The sequence below is a fragment of the Glycine max genome, chromosome 8 (assembly GCF_000004515.6).
Source record: "Glycine max cultivar Williams 82 chromosome 8, Glycine_max_v4.0, whole genome shotgun sequence".
NCBI classification, from domain to species: domain Eukaryota; kingdom Viridiplantae; phylum Streptophyta; class Magnoliopsida; order Fabales; family Fabaceae; genus Glycine; species Glycine max.
In genome coordinates, this window is record NC_038244.2 from 1,070,080 (window position 1) to 1,088,088 (window position 18,009).

General features: G+C 33.1%; 4 protein-coding genes across 6 annotated transcripts; 2 read left to right on the forward strand and 2 right to left on the reverse strand.

Moving 5' to 3' along the window:
* Positions 1 to 226: 226 nt before the first annotated feature.
* GSTT3 (glutathione S-transferase T1-like) lies at positions 227 to 3,545 on the reverse strand. Of its 2 annotated transcripts, NM_001317613.1 has the most exons (7): positions 3,363 to 3,433; positions 3,191 to 3,264; positions 2,952 to 3,012; positions 2,196 to 2,249; positions 1,718 to 1,797; positions 968 to 1,173; positions 608 to 820 (listed from the first exon to the last, which is right to left on the reverse strand). In NM_001317613.1, exons 1-7 carry the CDS (start codon positions 3,431 to 3,433, stop codon positions 608 to 610), a joined length of 759 nt encoding a protein of 252 aa, NP_001304542.1. The 2 variants fall into 2 exon arrangements, with proteins under 2 accessions (XP_006584714.1, NP_001304542.1); XM_006584651.4 differs by lacking the exon at positions 2,196 to 2,249 and having other exon boundaries at positions 227 to 820; positions 3,363 to 3,545.
* Positions 3,546 to 4,128: 583 nt separating this feature from the next.
* Positions 4,129 to 6,789, forward strand: LOC100306295 (probable phospholipid hydroperoxide glutathione peroxidase). Its single transcript, XM_003532659.3, has 6 exons — positions 4,129 to 4,661; positions 4,743 to 4,819; positions 5,030 to 5,091; positions 5,611 to 5,729; positions 6,308 to 6,475; positions 6,576 to 6,789. Exons 1-6 carry the CDS (start codon positions 4,440 to 4,442, stop codon positions 6,603 to 6,605), a joined length of 678 nt encoding a protein of 225 aa, XP_003532707.1. The 5' UTR covers positions 4,129 to 4,439; the 3' UTR covers positions 6,606 to 6,789.
* Positions 6,790 to 7,643: 854 nt separating this feature from the next.
* Positions 7,644 to 9,533, forward strand: LOC100808523 (probable glutathione peroxidase 8). Of its 2 annotated transcripts, XM_003532666.5 has the most exons (6): positions 7,644 to 7,883; positions 8,192 to 8,268; positions 8,363 to 8,424; positions 8,605 to 8,723; positions 9,062 to 9,229; positions 9,319 to 9,533. In XM_003532666.5, exons 1-6 carry the CDS (start codon positions 7,839 to 7,841, stop codon positions 9,349 to 9,351), a joined length of 504 nt encoding a protein of 167 aa, XP_003532714.1. In that variant the 5' UTR covers positions 7,644 to 7,838; the 3' UTR covers positions 9,352 to 9,533. The 2 variants fall into 2 exon arrangements, with proteins under 2 accessions (XP_003532714.1, XP_014634113.1); XM_014778627.3 differs by lacking the exon at positions 7,644 to 7,883 and having other exon boundaries at positions 8,363 to 8,531.
* Positions 9,534 to 10,148: 615 nt separating this feature from the next.
* Positions 10,149 to 14,626, reverse strand: LOC100813888 (AT-hook motif nuclear-localized protein 5). The gene is made up of 5 exons (XM_003532674.5): positions 13,273 to 14,626; positions 12,044 to 12,111; positions 11,282 to 11,413; positions 11,034 to 11,192; positions 10,149 to 10,688 (listed from the first exon to the last, which is right to left on the reverse strand). Exons 1-5 carry the CDS (start codon positions 13,724 to 13,726, stop codon positions 10,443 to 10,445), a joined length of 1,059 nt encoding a protein of 352 aa, XP_003532722.1. The 5' UTR covers positions 13,727 to 14,626; the 3' UTR covers positions 10,149 to 10,442.
* Between the last annotated feature and the right edge of the window lie 3,383 nt (positions 14,627 to 18,009).

The window sequence follows — 18,009 nt, forward strand, 5'->3', positions numbered from 1 at the left end:
ATCAATGTGGTGTATTTCAGCATGTAATGATGATATTATAATGTAAATAGGTATGATGGTAGTGTTATTTTAAGAGGAACAGAACCACGTTAAGTCGTATGGATACCAAAACGATGCAAGAATTTTGATGTGTAAATATGCATCAGTTTCAGGTGTTCTTCAACACTACGTCCCCATCTCAATTTGCCACATGCAAAGATATATCATTTCAAATATTTAGACTTAATTCAATGTTTGACACAGACAAATTAGTAGTTTTTTTTCTTCTTTAAATGTGAATAATAGATCACCTCCAAGTACAAAGCACCAACACCATTTACAAAATGAACATACACAATTGTTGGCCCATTTGGTTGAGAAAAGATAGAAGCAGGATATGCAGTTGCCATGTACAGCAACATTACTTCACTGTCAAAATCTTCTTATGGGCGTGTGAATTACTCAACAATTGAGCATGGTGGTCTAGCATTTGTGTCTTTATAGGAAGATATAAAGCTATTAAAGCCAACAAAGCAAAGCCAGAAACCCAAGGCTCAAGCCTGATGAAAGAAAAGGCTATGACTATGATTATGTTGTCAGTCTAGCAGCAAAGATAAAGGCATAGCTTTCACATCTTTGAATGCCCCCCCATCTTGTTGCTAGGCTCAGTCCCAGTTTCAGCTACCCTTGAACGCTGCTGTTCAAATTTCTTTTTAGCTCTATAAAGGATATTATGCACTTCTTCAAAGTGAGGATTTGTTGCAGTTCTCGTATCCTCAATCCACTGAAGAACTTTCTTGTATGGTGATAATATACGACTGTGATCCTTCTCATCCAAAACCTAAGTTTATTCACAGTTTAATTTTACAAATTCATGTAAAAAGCAATTATATTACCAATCTCAATTCTAATTCAACTGAAAATTTCAAGACATTGAGCCAATTTGGATGAATGCAGCATCGATAATTATTAAGTCACATTTAGTTACCTCAAGTTGCATGAGTTCACAAACCATGCTGAGATATGCTATAGATGGCTGAGAGACACCAAGCAGGAAGTGTCCATCTCCATTGAGCCAAATATTCTCTAGTTTTGATAAAGAAGATAATAGAACTTTCTCAGCTTCAGCAGCTGCTTTTGGACTAAGTGGACGGCCAGTTGCCGGTCCTAGTACAGTATTTATTACATAGTTCGCTGTAAAAGGTGGTGTGCTTCTGCCGGTTAGTCATAGTTTGCAAGAGACATGCTCTTTCTGTAAAAAGGAGAAAACAAAGATGTTCTCTGGCTAGAAACATGTGATTTAACATATGGCTTGCAGCAATGGTAAAACCTATTCTTCTATCATATGTTGCTTTTTCAAAGCAAAATCAATACAATATGAATAATTGAATATATTGGGAGTTGCATAATAGCTAGACACTAATTTAGTTTACTTAATGACATGAAGCTCTCCACAAGTGAGCAATGATTTAGGCCCAGTTTGATCCATATAAATAATTAATGAAGATATTGGCAAGTTGCACTCAAGTATACTTAGAACAAATTTGAATGCTCATAGTAAGTATGCAGAAGATAGTAACTATATGATTGAATTCTCTTTAAGTAGATAGTAGTCTATATCTATCTGTTACAATACCTATCTAGCACACAAGTTTCCATAGAACAAACTCAACTGCTCACAGCAAATCACATTATTCAAAGGGGTTAGAAGATGTATGGATTTAGTTGTGTAAAGCACCTGCTCCGTGTTGTAAATTAGAGTGATGCCAATCCATTACTGAGTTAATTTTGGCTCTCCTGAAAAGATTGCTTGGATACCTGATACATCAAGGAGTAACTAAACTAAATCATTATAAATTTCAGATGCAAAACTTTTACACTTTTATCTTCAATGCATGGCAACTAGTATTTCATTTAGATCATGGAAAATGTATCTCGAAGCAGCACAAAATTGGATTTAGAATCAATATATTTTTTAAGTTATTTATTTTATTCTGTTTTATCCCAATCTGTACTTTCAAATTAGCATCCAAAAGTGAGGAACAAGGGCCACTAGAAACGGGCAAGGAACCCTGGTCATGATTTTTCGAAATCATGTTAAAATACTGTGCAGTGAAACAGTTCAGCTCTGATATTTAAGAGACTCCGAAGTATTTCTTTAAAATAACCAAGCAGTTCAGAATTTCAGAAGCAAAAGAAGAAGAGGTTCTACTAGCCAGTGGTCAGCAATTCCAGGAAAAGCAGAAGCAAGATAGACAAGGATTGCATGGCTGGCAAAAGAAAACGAGATTTACTAAGAATATATGATAAAATCAATCAGTAAAAATATTCCTAACAAGAAATTCAAAATTTACACGGATTTACTGAAACTAAAAAAGCATACAGGAATTACAGAGACTAAGAAAGTACAGACAACAATGAAAAAGATGTGATTTAAAATCAAATACATCATATAAGCATTAAAAAGAAGGATAAACTCATTACTCCAGTGGAAAATTGATTGCACAACATGGTTCATTCACTTTCCTAAGCCATGATTCACATAGCCCGAAATAAAGAACGAAAGGGACATTCACATTGACCATTTCTAATACCACTCTACATCATGTATAAACCATCCAATCATTAGACTATGAGATTGTTTTCAAATAAAATGAAATTAGTTTCATAAGAAACTATAAATTGTTAGTAAATCAGATAAACATCTGGAAAAAAAAATCCCCTTTCTATGACGGCACACACAATCACCAAATAGTGGATTGAGTATTCAAAGTTCAAACAGGTAGATAGCTTCAAAATATATGACAGTTTAGTCCTTCCCCCGGACAACAATCAAGATTTAGATGCACATGGCTTAAATATAACTAGGACAAATGAAATGAAGATAAGTTACAGTCTAAGAACTTTACTTTCCTCTCCATCGAGAATCATTAATATAATAAAAGACATGACCCTTATCAGTAATTAATTACCTCTCGGAGAGATTGAAGCTTCCATGAACTATAGCCGGAACTTTCTGCAGAGGGTTGATTTCTGCAATAAAATTACAAGAGGGACTTCAATTGAAATCAAATGGATGCAAACTATAAAATTTTCTATCGACTACTTAGTTAGTGCCATGACAAAATACTATATAATTATATTACTTTGTTAAGTGCAGAGTCGTTGGTGAATGAATATACTTATGAGGTGCATAATATGCTTGTTTTACCTCTAAATTCAGGAGAAAGGTGGTGGCGTTTGGAAATGTCAACTTTAATCTCCTCAAAGTCAATTCCGTTAAACCTTTTTAACTCACAGAAGATGATAGTAGTGTTTAGTTCATCATAATCACAATATATACAGATAATGGTTTTGTGTGTAGTGTGGAGAAAAAATATAACCTGCAGAATATGAGAACTGCTCGAGAAGGCTGGGACATTTGATCCGCATACACCTTTAGCTTTCCCATCATCGCTTACAATTACAAATTTTGAACTCTTAAGTTTGGGAAGCAAAACACCACTTTGACATCTTGTTGCATTAGTTCATGTGCCTTACTTGCCAAAAATAGTACTACTATCTTATTAACAATCATTTTTTATATCCTTAAACTGAATGGTTAAGGTAAAGAGACGGTTTTTTACTCGGGTGTATGAACGTGCAAAAACAAAAATACACCGTGTGTTGGACAAGAATTTCAATGAAGACACTGCAGTGAAAAAAATACGCATTCCGATACACTTCTGTTGCCTGCTTTTTTTAACACTCATGAACCAATGCTACCCTCGTCTCGTTTGATGAAAATTGTAATGCATTTGTCTTGGAATTTTATGGAAATTCACGGGGTATTAAGGTATCGATGAATATTTGTTAAAATGCAATTTATTTTTTTAAAAAAAAATAAAATAAGTAATTTAAAACATATATTTATACTAAAAAGCAAATCTCAAAAAGTAAATGAGATTTATTTTATATGTAATTGTGAATATTTAAGTAAATTTATTATATTACAAATACCCACATTGTTACCTTGCGAGAAGAATAAAAATTTATGTATTTTATTTTTAAATGTTCTTCTAAGTGTGGATACACTAATAACATAATTAAAAAAATGTTCATTGAATTATCAATTTTTAATGAAATATCTGCCTGTATACACACATTCACAAGCCTTTTATTTATAATAGAAAATCTACGTCCCATATGTCTAAAACAAAGAAATAACTATTCTATCAGCTTCATCTTTCTTAGTTGCCTAGGCATCCACTCATCCTCTATTTTCTTTTTATTCAAATTCTTATTATTATTATTATTTTGCCGACAAGCTGGGCCTTTTGGGCTCTTGGGTATCAAGCCTTGTGTTGGCTGTAATAGAATAAGCTTCAATTGGAAACGCCAGAGCTCCATCACCGGAACAAGACCCAGGCAGGTGTCGCAGTACGCGGAGAAAGGACGCTATATAAATATATTTGTCCCCGATGCTCTCTATTTCAGCCACTCGTATATTCTTCCTCCGCTCAACAACTATAAGATTATCTTCTTCTTCTTCTTCTCTTCAATTCTTCTCCAATCCCAACCGCACCCTCTTCCGTCCCTTTCTTCACACTTCCTTCAAACCACTTCCTTCGTCTTTCTCTTTCCGAACAGATCACACTATGGCCACCTCAAACGCCAAATCAGTCCATGATTTCACCGTTAAAGTATCTTTTTTGTTTTTGTTTTGCATATGCATGTAAATTTTAGATTTTAGGTTAACCCCCCCTTTTTTTATCCTTTTGCAGGATGCCAAGGGAAATGATATTAACCTTGGTGACTACAAAGGAAAGGTCCTTATCATTGTCAATGTTGCCTCACAATGGTACCTCCCCAATTCTCATTTTTCCCAATCCCTATTTTATTTGTATAATTAAGTACGTGAGAGGGAGTATCATCAGTATTTTTTAACTTATGTCCTCTAACTGAAATTTTACCCTAATTTCGCACAGAAATTGGAGAGATTTTGCCCCCAATTTTGTTACAATCTAATTCTCTATGCTATATTTTGATGTTGATTCAATGTTTGATGCAGTGGCTTGACTAATTCAAATTACACTGAGCTCAGTCAGTTGTATGAGAAATACAAACAGAAAGGTTTGTTTTTCTCTTCTGTTCTCATGCTGTTGTTGCCTGTTGCCTGTTGTCCTTCTCGTTTGTTTCCTTCTTTCTGTCTGTCCCTTTCATTGTTGTGTTAATTATCATCTTATTCCTTGCTGTTGTGCCAATGCTCATCTCTGTAGCATGATAGCTTCATTTTGTGAGTCGTACTTGTACCCGGGTTTTTCCAACAATCTAGATATATTATATTATATTATGTTCTGAAATTCATCCGTTTTAAAAATTATATTAACACATCCAAACTCATTACCATAACAAAACCACAGATGCTCATGTACTGACTTAACATGACACAATACTTGTTGCAAATCTTGTTTGTTGTCTTTAACTTTTACATCCTTAATAAATAATCATTTATTGTAGACTAATTGAACTACTTGGCTGTATGTACTACACTTGAATAAGCATCCCGTAATTTTAAGTTTCAAGCAAGTAGCAACTAACTTATTATGGGGTCCCTTCGTCTTTCTAAAAATCTTGATATTCTTTGTTCAGGTCTGGAAATTCTGGCGTTCCCATGCAATCAGTTTGGGGCACAGGAGCCTGGATCTAATGAACAGATACAAGAGTTTGTTTGTACTCGCTTCAAGGCTGAGTTTCCCGTTTTTGACAAGGTAAAACCTTTGCTTATTCTCATTTCCCACTGCCTGTGATTTCATTCCTGTGTATAAAAAATTATTCCATGCCTGTATCTATATTATTGATAGAAAGAAATGCTGTCATCATGGGATTAGCTCCTTAAGTACAAATTTTTGGTGTGTAGTTCAAATTTTGTTTGAGTCACAATGTAGCATATGCTTTATGTTAACGTCTAATCTCCAATTACCCTTGAGCATGTTCTTAATGGGTTCTGTAATGAACTTTGCGTGCAAATCAAAGTTGATTAGGAGAGCAGTTGACTCCTTCAATGATTTCCCACAGTTTCAGTCCTGGTTGTGTAATGCATTAATATATGAACCATTTAAGTAGAGATGAATAGATTGACTTCAAGACTTTGTATTCTTCCTTGATGTGGCGTTAATAGCCCCCTCCAAATACTAAGCAAATAAGAGAAAAATGAACTAGGGAAAACTAATTCTGGTTTGATCATGGTCAAGTTTGAATAAATATTTCACTTTTCTGTGTCTAAGTATTTACTCTACTGTTAACCATATACTGAGAGTTGAGACCATTTTTTTTCCTTTTAATATAGGTTGATGTGAATGGTGACAAGGCTGCTCCACTGTACAAATATCTAAAATCAAGCAAAGGTGGACTCCTTGGGGATGGCATCAAATGGAACTTCGCCAAGTTCCTTGTTGATAAAGAGGGGAATGTTGTTGATCGCTATGCACCCACAACTTCTCCTCTGAGCATTGAGGTAAGACAATTAGTATGATGGAACCAATAATCTTTCCTATACATATTTGTATTTGAAATTTTTACACCAAGAATGCTTCTTTTTTATCTGATATCTGCAGAAGGACTTGCTGAAGTTGTTGGATGCATGAAGTTATGAATGTTTGGAGTTGCCAATAAATAAACTATGAATAAGAAATGTACTGCAGATGCTGCTGCAATTTCCTGTGTGCCTTATATGTACCGAAACAGTTGCTCTTGTAGCTTTGACATTAGATTCATAACCATGAGATTGTGTACTTATTATTGTGTGAATGTAAAGTTAAGCTTCCTTTAGCCGTGTGCTGTGGTCTACCTATTCCATTAATTGGTTTACTTCCTGGTCTTATTACCTTGACGCAAAATTGCCTATTTCTGACTTGTGATAAGATTAATTCCGTGCAGATGGCTCTTTTCTAGTTGATCGTGACCGAAATGCTGTGATGGTTTTTAGCTTCCTTGCTTACAAGCATCTTCCACGTCTAAACGGGATGTTCTCCAGAAAATATAACGACAATAATGAGTAGAAGAGTGCCTAAGAGAGACTGAGAAAAAATGAAAGTGCACTTAAGGACTCTAAATAACACAAAATTGGCTCTGCAGAACCTTAAGGTAGGGGTATTTATAAAATGTGCAATCTAAATACTTACCGCTAAAATAAAAACAGTATACCACAAAGTGTTATGCGACTGAGTATTGAGTCTTATGAACAAAACATATCAAAGAAACTAAGAAAGAATAACTAATCAAAATTTAGACAGTGGAAAAAGAAAACGTATCAAAGAATTAAAAGTACATAAAATATTATGGATAAGTTTTTTTAATAAATATGAATTATATTAAAATTAATTTGGATTTATTTGAATTAAAAATGATGTTCTATTTAGATCATATAAAATTACCTAAAGATATATTTTGCAGCATTACTTGATGATTACTATTAAATATTTGAGTTAATTTAAAATTACTAGAAATATTAAACTTTAGTACTTTCGTACGACTTATGAATGAATCGAGTCCTTTTATTTATTTTTTAAATTAAATCAATTAGATTCTCGTTATTTTTTTTTAAAAAAAATCCTCAAAACCTTATTCGTTTTCTTTAAATAATTTAGAAATTACGATATATTTTGGATATAACAACGTGAGATAACCAAATTCAGATATTTTATCGAAACTATATAATTGAATATGTAAAAAACCCTAATGTTAAAAAAATATAATTACAATAAATAAACGATGGTAATAATTTACACATGTAAAGTACCATATATAAGGTTCTAAACTCAGCTTCTGAGTTCAGATTCTACCCGAAGCTGTTGCCTTCTCTTCGTTGCCCGCCCACCATGGCCACCAACCATTCAAAGTCCGTCTTTGATTTTACTGTCAAGGTTTCTACTCTGTCTCTCTCTTTGCTTTGACTTTTCGATCAACTTCTGTTCCCTTAAATCGCTACTTTTTCTTCTATTACAACCTTGTTTTTTTATTTACAATCTTTTTTATCAGTAAATATTAATAGTTAGAATATTAGTTTTAATAAGTGGGATCCAAGTCCTGACTTTCTCTCTCTCTTTTTTTCTTAATCATTGAACGCATCTTATACCTGATTTTATTTACAATTATAAAAACCATCATTTTAATCATGTAAATTCATAGTGATATTAAATAACGTGTAGCGAGTTTTTCTGTTCTCTTGCAGGATGCTAAAGGCGATGATGTGGATCTTGCTACTTACAAGGGAAAAGTCTTGCTGATTGTTAATGTTGCTTCCAAATGGTATCCCCCTCATATCAATTATTTATTATTCTTCCTGAAATCGTCATCAACGTGAGAATGTTTTTTAGTTTTTGTTCGTTTTGTGTTGAGGCAGTGGCATGACCAACTCAAATTATGTGGAGTTGAATCAACTATTCGAGAAATACAAAGACAAAGGTTGACTCTTTATGCTTTGGGCTTGCGTTATTATACTTATCTTACCTCAAAGGGGAGAAACCTGGTTTTGGAGTTTGATATTGTGATGTTTTACTCTGTGAAGCACGGTATTTCTTTTTATTATTTTCCAAAAGCTTGATTTTGATTAATACAAATGAGTGAGTTTAATGGCTTCATTAGGGCTGGAGATTCTGGCATTTCCATGTAATCAATTTGGTGAGGAGGAACCCGGAAGCAATGATCAAATTCAGGAGTTTGTCTGCACTCGCTTTAAATCTGAATTTCCCATCTTTGATAAGGTAAATGAATGCATAAGCTTTGAAAGCTTACTCTTTAATCGCCATTTTTGGGCCCTCAAGTGCCAAAAATATATTCTTATGTTCTCTTCCAAATTCCAATTTTTTTTTTTTGTGACACTTGTGCTGAAAGATTAAATATTACTAGAGATTTCGTGCTTGTGCATTAGTTGAGTTTTGCGTTTGCTGTGGCATGAGATTCATTTTGCTTGGCCATCTATTGCCAACACTAATCAGAATTTTCATCTGCTTTAGACTCTACAATAATTTATCTGCTTCAATTTTTTTGAAGATATGTGACACGCACCAATTACAAGTTTGTCCCTCTGTTATTGTGCTAGATTGAAGTGAATGGAGACAGTGCTTGTCCTTTGTATAAGTTCTTAAAGTCAGGCAAGTGGGGAATCTTTGGGGATGATATTCAGTGGAACTTTGCCAAATTCTTGATTGACAAGGATGGGCAAGTGGTAGATCGCTATTATCCCACCACATCTCCTCTTAGCCTTGAGGTATTATTCTGTCTTATATTATTATTCTAGAAATCATATGGTTTATGCTGCCAATAATTCTTATGGCATTTATTTTTATTGTTTTGCAGCGAGACATCCGTAAGTTAATTGGTATTGTCTGAATGCAAGGATTCAGTTGGGAAGAGAGGATGTTGTGAATGCCAAAGCACCTTTTCTTGACTTTATTATGTTCACTTTTGTGAAGTATGATGTTGTGCTTAAAGGTTTTGACTAAACTGAACAAGATCTGCTCATTGGCATGGACAACATTTACATGATGCCTGGTTTTATTGGGATTATGAAAGAATAAATCTTAAACACATAATAATATGCCAATGATGAACATGAAAAGTTATTTAAAGGTCGCCTAAATAAAAAAATCAGATAACTTTATGTTCTAATTTTCCACTTAAACTTTATCATGAGGGGTGGGAATCCAAGATTCTCATTAAGGAAGAAACTTATTTATATATATTTTTTTTCTCATTTTCAGAAATATCTTGCACATACCAAATATATTTTGGACATTTTCAGAAAATATAATCCTTAGAATCTTGATTCGCGGGGTCAGGATGAAAAAAATATTGTATACCAAACGCCTCTTTAAAGATTGTTGTCAGCATTCTTTAATTATTAAAGGAAAACAAAAATAAAGTTATTTCTATTTATTTTTAAAAAAAATGAATATTAATAAGAATAAACAAAAACTTAAAACATTAAAATTCAACTAATTTATTATTTTTAATTATTTCTCTTACCAAAATATTAAAATAAAAACCCCATTCTGAAACATACTCTTTCCAGCAATAATCTAGTTAACATTCAGGTCCAGCTCAGTCTCAATTATATTTTGTTCAGTTTATTAGGCTTCATAATAAACAGATATCAAATGCAAGGCAAATAGTAGCGTGTTTCAACGTTAAACATTTTGGACCGCAAAGAGGGATCCCAGAATTCACTAAATTCAACGCAGGACAATATGCATCCCAATGAAGTTTGTCATATGATCATTTCAACAGACATTTTTGGGATATGCCAAGAATCATCACTTAAACCCGAATCAAACAATTCATTTGTTTCAGCATGTATTAGTGCAAACCTGTTACCCAGCAACGTGGGGGGATAACAAGCAGCCACAATGCTCACAAACTCAAGTTCATTTACAACAACAGTTATATACAAATCTGCAATGTCTCTCTTCCGAAATAAACTCTCAACCGCGAGTCAAGTCGATGCCAGTATGCATGTGTGTGCTTTTCAGCTCTGCTGGTCGTGATCCAGGCCAAAGGTTTGTTGCAGAAAGAGGGAGGTAGTTTTGACCGGGGGGAGCAGGAGCACTGGCTGGAGAAGCTAACTTATCGTTATGCTGAGGAGGTGGCTCAGAACTTTCATCTTTGATAGTGGTTCCTAGTTTAGACTTGGTCTTGGAGCCACCATAAACAAAACTGCACAACATCACCTGCAGCAAGGAAAACCTTCATTCTTCTATCTAGCTTTTTGCTTTTTAGTTTTTTGGGTTATTGATATTGTTTTGGTTTTGATTCTTTCGAATGTGAAGTATCCTGTGATGCAGAAAAACATGAAGCATGTAGAACATCCTACCCACCCACATGCTGAACAAGGAAACTATAGAAGTATGAACAAGCCTAAGCTCAGCATCCCTATCTGACTATCTCCAATCTCTATTTCCCCAATCCATTTGAAGCAATTTCTTGTTTAAACAAATTGTTTCCAGCATTAACCGCATGAATAAGCAATTAAGGATGCAATCAAGATACTGTGGATTTTAGAGGAATCAAGATACCTGCACGGGGCCTCCAGCAATAAGCACAGCAACACCACCACCAATAACATGACCATCATGGCTAGAGAGCGAAACACTAATGCCACCAGTTCTATTGGAGGGTCCACCGTCTTCGGCAACCAAGTAAGAACCAGACAAGCATAGTATTTGGAATCGTCCCTATAAAAATTAAATAATAAAACAAGTTTCTTATTACAACATAAGAACCAACCTTAGGCACTTTAAGCAATACTAATGAGTGCTTTCACCTCAAAAGTTACACTAGCATTGGTAGAAGCAGGCTGTCGCAGAGTGACTGAAGAAACTGTCCCAGTGCCCGACATGATGCACAGAGCCCTTGATCTCTGCTGTGATAATGACAATAATTTTGCCACAATGTCCTAAAATAGGGAAAAAATTATCATTCAAAGGAACTTCTGAATCAATGTGAATTGATGAGAATAAATCTTGAAGGTTTCCATGATGAATAAAGTAATTATGCTTTTTGAAAACCGAAATTTAAAATTAGATGATTATATCAAGTAGTATCTTCACTCATTCACTCATCAGTATCGCATGCAATCAACAATCCTCTTTACAAGTGACAGTAGTCTTCAATTTATATTCCTGTTGACAAACCCAGTCAATGACAACTCCATCCATGTGTGCATTCAATGATTTCCAGTTATATAAACCATCCATGGGGGTTGCATGTCATGATTAGTAAATTAAAATTATGTCAATATGCTGAATAAAAATGAAGCACATTTATTTTGGAAAAAAGAAAGTTCTCTTCCCACTGTTTTTCAATATATGCCTTTCAGATTCATGTGGAGTATGGACTAATTGGCCACAGAAAGTAAATTTTCTAAATTGAATGAGTTCTTTTTTCCTATGCCAATGATTTTAGAGACACAACAGAATCGGACCAATAAAATTTGCCCCTCAACATCTTCACATTCTGGATTCAGAAAGAGAACTAAATAAGTAAGAACATCTATATTGCTTATGAACAGAAAGAATGTTACTACCTCCCCAACTCCAATAGTGACAACATGAGGCGAAAAGGCCAACCCTGCTGAACTATTCATCCATTCACCTGAGATGCAATAAAAAAGATGTTTAAGGTCCAGACACTTTCAAGAAAGTAAATAAATATATCTTGTTACTACCATTAATTACCACCAAACAATTTTTTTTTTTGCTCAGCAAAAATATATATATTATGTAGATATTGGAAGTACCAGTGGTACTGAAAATACAATATGGGGATTATGTAACCAGCTGGATCCTATGGTTATTACAAGGATCCAAGCCAGCTCCACATTACCCTGTTACAACAGTCCAGCCCCTATCCTCCCAACCTAGGTACAGAAGCCTACTCTTAGATTAGTGGACCATTGGTTAAAGTGTAATACAAAATCTTTCTCCATTGATTTGAGCCATGTCCAAGTTAGTAGTATTGCATCATCCAGCACTTTGCTACCATTGAACAATTCATTTTTAAAAACTATCTTGTTTCTTTGCTGCCAAATGGTCCACGTTACTACCAAACAATTAAAAAAGAGTTGCCCGAGGGGAAGGGAAAAGTGCAAAACCTAGCACAGTAGCAGACATGCTCAACATCAGAAATCTTTTATTTTAATTTTAAAATCCAGAAATGTGAACCTGGACAGCCAAGGCCAAGTGACTATTGCAGTCAGCACACATGCTCAACATCAAGTATCATGATGAAGGCTACTAATTTCTACATACATATTTTGGTTTAACCAGTTCTATGCATCTCCAGGAAATCCATTCATCAGAATAACATTCACTTCCAGAAATTTGAAAAGTACAGTAGAAGTGTAGAATTTAAGACTAACAAGTAATCATATCAAAAGAAACCAAATTATAGAATGTCAGTAACCTGGCCCAACACAGAAAATAATGGCAAATGATTAGGGGAAAAAAGGAAACAGAACTAACCAGTATAATGCATCCAGAAATATAAAAATAACAGCAACACAAAAATCATGCATTTTAAAATACATTTTAGCAATATGAAAACACAGTCAGCATCCACCTATTGCTAAGTTACTTATAATTATTAAAAAAAAGGGAAATTTAACAGCATAAATCTTCAGAAATTTAAGTCACTATCTACTTCTGAACCAAAATCAAAACAAAAATAGTCAAGTCAAATACTGAAGAGCAAACTTCCATCATGAGTACAGCACATTACAATACACAAGAAACGATGATCCTCACGCAACCACACCTAAAGCGGCTAGCTGTTGCTTCCTTCCAGAGCCAGGAGGGCGCCCTCTCGCCTTTTTCTGAGAAGGGGTGGTTTCACTAGCATCCTGAGTGGAGTTTGCAGGGGCAGACATTGGAGACAGTCTCAAAGAAACTGCTCCATCAGGACCATATTTACGGGGTCTCCCTCTTTTCTTCTTCACAGGCTCACTTGAAGGTGCCCCAATCCCAATGCCATGGTTAAAATTGGTATGACCCTGAGGTGGCTCCACTGAAAATGGGGAACTAGACCCTACAGAACCACCACCCTGACCCTGACCACCCCTAGCATTTGACTCAGCTTGAATGCCAGTGTTTGACAAAGGTCTGAACCCAGGGGCTGGTTCGAACCCAGAGGCAGACCCTCCGATCCCTACTCTATGCATGTAATATGGAGCTGAGCTACCAGAGAATGCCATAGCTTCTCGGCCATCCATGTATTTAGTTGCAAGTATACAAGCTTTCTACTACTTATGCAACTAAGCTAAAAGCCTAAAACTCTTCCAAACTCAAGTTAAAAAATAGGTGAAGATGCTAAAGTGGAAAGGCACAAACCATGATGGAAAAATTGGATTTTGACCCCAAAAAATAACAAAAGTGATCTAAAAGACAGTAGCTAACAAGCTCAAATACTTGGCAAAGTGTGTGCTGGAAAAAGGGTTTTGCAAGGGTTTTGTTCAACTAGATGAATCTAAAATAACCCCTCTAGAAAAAATAAAAAAGAGATCAAATAGCCCTACCCCTACCCGGTAGAAAGGAACTCAAAACAGTGTATCCATTGAAAACCCATGAGAAAGCTCACTGGGAAATGTTGTGTCTATTAAAAAAAATGTGGGAGCATCAGAAGCTTGGATTCCAGACATAAAACTCAGACTTGCAAGCTGGCAGTTCCCAAAACCATGTCTGAACTGACTTAGAAAACAAAACCCCAGATTTGAAATCTAGGGTTTTGACAGAAGAATGCAGGGGGTAAAAAGGACAAAAGGGGTGTGAGAGTTGGGAGTTGAGAAGGGGAAAAGCGAATAAAAATATGAGCTTTTGAATTGAAGTGGGGTTAGTGAAGTAGTGAATCAGATGGGTGTAGAAAAGGGGTAAATAAAAGACCCTTTGTTGTTAATTTTGTGTTGTGTAATGGTGAGTGAGGGTGGAGTAGGAGTAGTGGGAAGTATCTGACCAAGAAGGCAGAGAGATAAAAAAAGGGAAACATAACAACAAAAGAAGACTAACAGGGACGGCAGAAAATGTGGGCATTGGAGGGAAAGAGTGGCCTACCAAAGTACTAAAACCTGATGTCCTTTCTCTGACTGCTATTGCTTCTTAGGGTACTGAGCCTTTGCTTCATACAGACGGAGTATGAAGTCCTTAATTAACTAGCTAATTAATTTTTTTAGCTACAAGATAGATACGTAATCTAAATTGTCTTAGACTTTGTTATTAATAAAGTAAATTTTGGCTGCACTGTTGTTTTTATGTATGCTGTCGCCTGCCATATTGGAAGAGTGAATTTTTAGCACGGTAGACTGTACATACTGTTATTTTAGTTTAATCAGTGTGTTAAAATTTAAGGAGCGAATTATGTTGTTTATAATAGTTGTCGAATAAGGTTTTTTTTTTATAAAAAATATATGCAGTCTATGCATTTTTAAATAGTTTGGATCACTCATGAAAATGTCGAACAGATAGTTGAAATGTTTGAGGTCAAGATTCTCCTGTTATAACTCATATCTTAAGAAATGTCAAAAAAAATGCCTAGCATTTCAATAAAGTGCTTTTTGGCAACGTTCTTAGAAGAAAGCGTGCAATTTAGGCTCCCCTGTAGGAATTAAAATCAACGGTCTCCAAAGTTCTCCCATTTTCTTTTTTTCATTTCAACAAACTCACACGATGCGTTACCTTTTGTTCCGCCTTAGTGTATTTGTTATGATCTCATAATTCAACAATTAGGAGGAATGACTTATTACGTTTAACCATTTAAAGATATATATATATATATCAGCATTTTTCAAAATTTATTTGAACATAATCTTAAATAAGTAGGTTTCTATTAAAATTTATGACAATGTATTTGTGCTTTTATGTTTTTCAAAATAATAAAAATATTAAAAAAAATTGTTGTCTATATTTTTTTTCACAAATAAATTATGTGCTTGATTTTCTATTGGTGCAATAACTCAGTGAATCGACATTGAACATGTTCTAGAAACAAACAAGTTAGAGTTGGTGGAAGATTCAATTTTGTGTATTTGAAATACACTTACATGGCTCTGAGGGTGTGCACTTGCACCACTTATTCTTTAAATTTATTAAATTTGTAAATAAAATCTTATATTTTTATATTTTATTTTATTTATATTTATATAATTAAACCAATTAATTTTATTTTTTATAATTTACACTGATTTAGGATTTTGGATCCGTCACTGCTAAAATAAATGGACAAATTAAAAATGAAATAAATGTTGTATCCCTCAACAAAAAACATTCGATGCTCGGTTGCACCATCTTCTTTAACGATTCAAACAAAGTTTGATGCTATTTTTCAAGCAAAGTTTCATGGAGGGATGACAAATGCATCCATAAAAAAGCATTTGTGGTGAATGACAATCAAACATAATGAAAGATAAAGCAGGGGGTCATGAAACATAAATTAAGGAAAAGATTTTACTAAATGTTAAAAGAAGTTATAACTTAAACATTAAAGTCTCACAAGCTATCCTGAGTTAACAAGTTTTTATATTTTTTGTGAATTTTATATTATTAAATAAGTATCATTTTTGTCGACTATAATAATTGCGAGGTTTTCTTTTCATGATTCCTTTAAGGGTATATTCGGTTGCTTTTCCGATAAATATTTATTAATCATCTCGAGAGAGAGTCTAGTGAGAATTTGTTAAGTTATTTTTTTGGTTATTATAATATTTTTTGTAGTTGGCAAGAAATTCATACATAATTTTATTTTAATAATAAGAAACTTATTTTTATATATTTTATTTTTATTTAATTGTAATTTAATTATAATATTATTATGTGTTAGATAAATATTATTTTTATTAAAAAACAATTTTTATATAAGATATAAATCTTATTTTTTTAAAAAAATTCGTCACATAAATTTACTTCAATGAGAAAAAACTATAAAAATTAGTTTCTTTATATACATGTTTATAAAATTCACATACATACACGCATCAATATACATAACATTTTGTTTATAATAATATCTTTAATTTTGGCTTTTGATGAATTTGTTTTCTGGTTTCTTAGGGCATGAATGATGGTAATGGGGTTTGAGTTGTGAACGGTTTTATAAAAGGAGCGATGTCGGTCGAAACAGCGTCGTGGAGGACCAACCCCTCATGCGGACAGCGATACAGTGAAAAAAAAACAATTATATTTTGTGGCCCATATTTATCTACATAATCCAATCTATCCTATTATAACGCTAAAAAAACTGCTGTTAAGAACCTATAATTAATTACTCAATAAAATTTACTCATGTTTTTAATATAAATAAACAAAACATATGCAACTTTATTTTATGCAAAATAGTACAACTAAGTACATAAATGAAGAAAAAAAAATCGAATTTTCTATATCACATCCAAATAACAACAAATTTTCATTAACAAGTTTTAAACTTTTAATAACATAAAATTCTTGATATCTTTTCAAATTTTGAATTAGTCAAAATGATGGATAGGAAGATTAAGATAGAAAACCTTTTAATAATATTAAATTAAAACACAGAAAACAATACTTAATTATAAGTCTGTGTAACAGAAAAAAAAACTTATTGAATCTCTTCAAATAAAAAGGATCATATTATGTAAATTTTAATTTATACCTTAGTTTTAGTGAAATAAACTTGAATCCCCTGCGATGCATACATTTAATTTCAATTTTCAACTTGAATATCATTTTTGCATATTTTGAATTTAATAACTTTTTAACTTTATTTTTTTATTGTAAATTTAAATCTTATTTTAAAAATATGGTACAGTAACTCTTTATGTTTATATCCCTTTACATACAACCACGCGCATCTTCTTGATTTTGTAATATATGTCTTCTAAATTTTGTATTAACTTTAATAATTTTTCTCTGTGATTAATTAATTAATTATACATTCATTTTTTGTTTTTCTTAGTCATTTTTTCATTACTCAGTTTTTTTTTTCTTTAGCATAAAATATATTTATAAATTACTACTAAACTAGTATTTTATTAATAAACTAAACTTTAGCAATATTTATGAAAATATAAATCACATTCAATACCTATAGTAAAAAGAAAGTAAAAGGACTAATAAAAAGATGAAATAGAAGTTTTAATATTTTTGTTTAAAATATTATTTTTTCCACACATACAACCTTTGAAAAATAATTTTATCTGCAGTTAAAAAAAAGAAAAATAATTCTATCTAAGTTAGATTTTTCTTTTTTGAAAACAAAGTACTTTGACTGTCGAAACCATGAAACTAACATGAGAAACTTGATAATCAATTAATGGATAACGTCACTCATAAGAAGTAAGAAGTGTTACTTTATTTGCATAAGTAAAAATCAAGCTATTATCATAAAAATAAAAAAAGTAAAAATCAAACTCTTATCATATTTTGTTGTCTAAATCAAATGTTGCATATGTCTTTTAATTTACTGACTTAGAGATTAATTTCACTAAGGACAAATTTTAATCAAAATGAAAATCAAACACCAAATAAC